The sequence below is a fragment of the Argentina silus genome, assembly GCF_951799395.1.
Source record: "Argentina silus genome assembly, chromosome: 1".
Lineage (NCBI taxonomy): Eukaryota > Metazoa > Chordata > Actinopteri > Argentiniformes > Argentinidae > Argentina > Argentina silus.
The window spans coordinates 15563446-15567887 of NC_139655.1; the positions used below are offsets into that span (position 1 = coordinate 15563446).

At 45.8% G+C, this 4442-nt stretch overlaps 1 protein-coding gene across 1 annotated transcript in view; it reads right to left on the reverse strand.

Annotated features, from left to right (window-relative positions):
• Positions 1-284: 284 nt before the first annotated feature.
• The window catches only part of ephb3a (eph receptor B3a), a gene marked incomplete at both ends in the record, with an annotated part of 20092 nt that continues 15934 nt past the window's right edge, over positions 285-4442 (reverse strand). Inside the window, 4 exons of the mRNA XM_083679844.1 lie at positions 285-396; positions 2065-2258; positions 2940-3089; positions 3507-3722. Coding sequence (XP_083535970.1) covers positions 285-396; positions 2065-2258; positions 2940-3089; positions 3507-3722 — 672 coding nt within the window. The remainder of the gene's footprint in view (positions 397-2064; positions 2259-2939; positions 3090-3506; positions 3723-4442) is intronic.

Genomic DNA, 4442 nt, shown 5'->3' on the forward strand with positions numbered 1-4442 from the left:
TTTCTGTCCACGAACACTTCATCAATACACAACTGTCAACAGGCGAACACATAGCACTGGTGGGTCCTCCTTCATAAGAAGCCAGATCTCCATACGCTTGTCCTCCAAAGTTCTCCAAAAAGAGCTATTTCCAAAGTAAAGATCCTTTTCCATGTTACATTTGTCTTAGTTAGTTTTCATTTGGCTCTGCCAGTGAAGTTCTAGATACAGCAGCTTTTCTGGGGTTTGTAGTTTGTTTTTCCCCATGAAGCCTCTGGTTTCTCCGTGGGTTGAATGGGCCTGAGTCAGACCCTGATGGGGAGGGTTTGGCTCATCTGCTGTCTGACTATTTCCTGACTGCTGTCCAGACTCTTCCTGTGATGGCCAGGCAGCGTCCCCCCAATTCTCAACAGGTCCCTGGCAACAGAAAGGCATAGGTCAGTCAGTTACAGTTTTTGATCAATTGTTTGAATCATTAGACCAGTGTTGTTCCATACCGATCCTCAAGACTCACAGGGTGTGCATGCTTTCGTTCCAGCCCAGTAAAAACACATCCAGTTCACAACTAATCAAGGCCTTGAAGCTTGATAAATCAAGTGTGTTAGTGGTGGGCTAGAACAAAAACCTGCACACATTGTGGGTCTCCAGGAGGAAACTGTAAGATGTCGTCTCCCACATTAGGGTTGGAGACAGCACACAATGATAATCAATCAAATCTACTGATAATGATCATGGAGAAGCAACCAATTTTGGGCACCACTCCACTACTTACAAAATCCAATTCAACCTCTGAGCAGGATCAATTTATCATGTTGCGGTTTTAATAAAAATCTAGTATCTTGGCCATCTCACTGAGGATGCTACAGTATGTGACTATCCTTTGTTCTCCCCTGAACGGCCCTCTGCACTGAAGATATACAACAGATACTCAGGCATCTCATATCCTTCTATACCCCCATTATCTAAAGCAACATAATTGAGCAAGCTATGGCAGGTAAGGGCCACTGACATACAAACCACATCCACTACCTCACAAACACAGCCCTGCACACGCAAACACAGCTGTCTACTCGGAAGACACACACTAAATCACGCCATGACAACATCTCTCCGCTCTCTCTCTCTCTGTCTCTAGCTGTCGCATACGGATGAGGCCATAAATTAATCATCAGTATGCTATCCGCATACAGCGACACATATCATAACACGCTCTCACACACACACACACACACACACACACACACACACACACACACACACATCCCCCCCTATTCGCCCATCACAGCAATAGGCGCGGCCTCCCTCGGCGCATTAAAAACCTCATTAGCAACCTAATTAAACACATTCCTCTCTTTTAGCTTCTCCTCAATCTCCCTTATTACTCACACTCCATCACCTCCGTGCTTTACACATCAGCAGCCCTGCCGCTGTCTGTCCTATCACCTACATTCAGGAGCCAGCCAAGAGCACGGGGAATTAAACCTAGGTCAGCCATTACGTTTCCATATGCAATTAGCTTCACTGAGCCCCAATCCTGGCATAGGAATCGCCCTTGGGGTATACTGTAACAGTGAAACTGTGGAGCCAAGGAGCTAGCTGCTAAGGACATGAAATTCTGCTTTTTTATGTTTTGGAGGGTGAAATGGAACTAGTGCGAAGCACCATGCCATACGCTTGAGTTCATGCATTTGGTGCATTATACATGACTGTAGAGGCTTAAGCCAAACACACCACTGCTGCTATCATTGACTGGAGGCCAAAATGGCAACTCAACATTTACGTAAGTGTGAACAACCACACTTCAAACCAAAACACAAGTGAAGTTTGATGCTTCTTTTTATATATTCTGGCCAGTTTACATGCCATTCACTTCACCCAATTATATCAATTTACTGCTCATTTCAGGGCAGACAAACATACCCTTAGGTCATGATGGAGTTGATGCCCAAAAAACACCAATAAGTATTGCCTTTCTGCTTTCCTGCTTTAGTGTTGTATTTTGTTGTGTAGCTGAATGTAATGCAAAACAATCTAGTTCCCTCAGGAAAAATTAAGCTCTTCTAGTTCAAATTCCACTCCACTCACCCTGAGTAATTGCTGGTGACCACCTTGAGACTGGCAGCATTGCGGAGCAGCTTGTCCAGGGTGCTGACGATGCGGCAGAACTTGGGCCTCAGGTTCCTCTCCTTCACCCAGCACTCCAACATGAGCTGGTGCAGCACCATGGGGCAGTCCATGGGTGGAGGCAGCCGGTAGTCCTGCTCCACAGCTGTCATCACCTACACACAGGGAAGGGTTCACAGGAGAGAGAGGCTGTTGTTTTATATTGTACATGTGAAAAACATTGTACACATACAGTAGCAGCAACATGTTGAATTGCGAGTATAACTTACAGAGGAGACATTGGTTCAATATTGAGAGGGGGAGGGGGACTCGGATGGATTGTATCCATATGCTGTCAGTGTGTATTTCGACTACTTGCGACAAAGCAAGTTTCCCTTTGGGGACTGTAAAGAAGCTGTACTCTTCTTACTCTGCGCTAAAATAGATTTTTGATGACATGTTTGCATTCTCCATGCAATACTTCCATTTATATCTGTATGGTATATGTATGTATTTTGACTATTTGCAACAAAACAAATTGTCCCTTGGGGATAATAAAAGAAGCTGTAGAATGGAGATATGGGTACAGACAGCCCAGGGTTAAGAGTGACATAATGTGTGTGTGTGTGTGTGTGTGTGTGTGTATATGTATGTGGAGGAGGTACATAAGTTACAATAGTAAAACTAGAACACTAGAACATCTGCACAGTGAAGATAAAGGCAGCAGCACAGCCATAACTCAAAGTCTCAAGGTGCTAGTAAGAGCACTACTCTCATAAAACTCTGTATGGCCCCTCAAAAATTAATAAATATAACAGTGTGCTGTCAGGTGTGATGAGAGCTGGGGACTAACTCACATCCTGGTTGCTCATGTCCCAGTAGGGCCTCTCTCCGTAGGAGACCACCTCCCACATGACAATGCCATAGCTCCACACGTCACTCGCCGAGGTAAACTTCCTGAAGGCAATGGCCTCCGGGGCTGTCCACCGGATGGGGATCTTGCCTCCCTGTAGAGACACAGGGGGAGATGCTATTGATACACCAACGCATGCTGGGTTGCAGAGCCACTGTCAGCAGACAGACAGACCCAGCCATTACAAACACAGATAGACACACACACACAAACACTGCTACCACAGCCACTCATACAAACACATATAGACAGACAGACAGACAGACACATACATTACACTCACAAGCACCACATTGCCATATTCTCTCAAAGATAGTCACAGATAGATGCACACAGACACACACACTATGAAACACAGACACACACATGATGAAACACACAGACACACACTATGAAACACAGACACACTATGAAACACAGACACACACTATGAAATACAGACACACACACACACACACACACACACACACTATGAAACACAGACACCCACATCCTATGGAATTGCACTTACCAGTGAGCTGGTGTAGGTGGGGTCAGCAGAGGTATCATCCAGGAAGCGTGACAGGCCGAAATCGGACACCTTGCAAACCAGGTTGCTGTTGACTAGGATGTTGCGTGCGGCGAGATCTCGGTGGACGTAATTCATGTCTGAGAGGTACTTCATCCCCGCCGCGATGCCCCTCAGCATGCCCACTAGCTGGGTCACTGTGAACCGCCCATCATTCAGCTGAGGGAGGGGGGTGGAGAGAGGCGGACAGACAGAGGGGGGGTCAAGGATATAGGTAGGGAGAGAGAGGGTGGCGGGTAAAGAGAGGGAATGGAGAGAGGCAGAGAGAGAAGAGGAATAAAGGAGGGAGGCAGGTAGGAAGAGAGAGGGGTTGAGGCAGCGAAAGAGGGACAGAGAGAAAAGGACAGAGAGGGAGGATGAAGAAGAGGAAGAAAGAGAGGAAGACAGTCAGTCAGTCCTAAAGTCTAAATAAACATGACAACTATTAAAATCAAAACTATTTCTGTCAGTCTACAGTAGCTGACCTTTTTTATGCTGTCTAACCTTGTCCAATGAGCTGAGTAATTAGAATACATATTTTCCACCTCAGCACAGACTCTTATCAAGAGCTACAAGCACGATGGAGGTACATTTCAGATACGCTGTCACTACAGATGTTCTGAGAACGGACATACTTGTCAACTAACAGAATTAGTCACAACAAGACATGAACCCTCCATTCATTGGATGACAGCAGAATACACCCCTCTCTTTGTGATCCGTTCAGACATCAGGACATCGCAATGATGGAATCAACCAATCAGAGAGAGCCCTACAACAGCTTGAGTACATTGTCAGTCCCTCCCTTTCCTCATAAATGCGAGGAGAAAAAAAACTAAAAGTGTACATGGCAAAAACATAAACAAGCCGCTTTGTGTTTTGTTCCCTCGAATGCGGTCT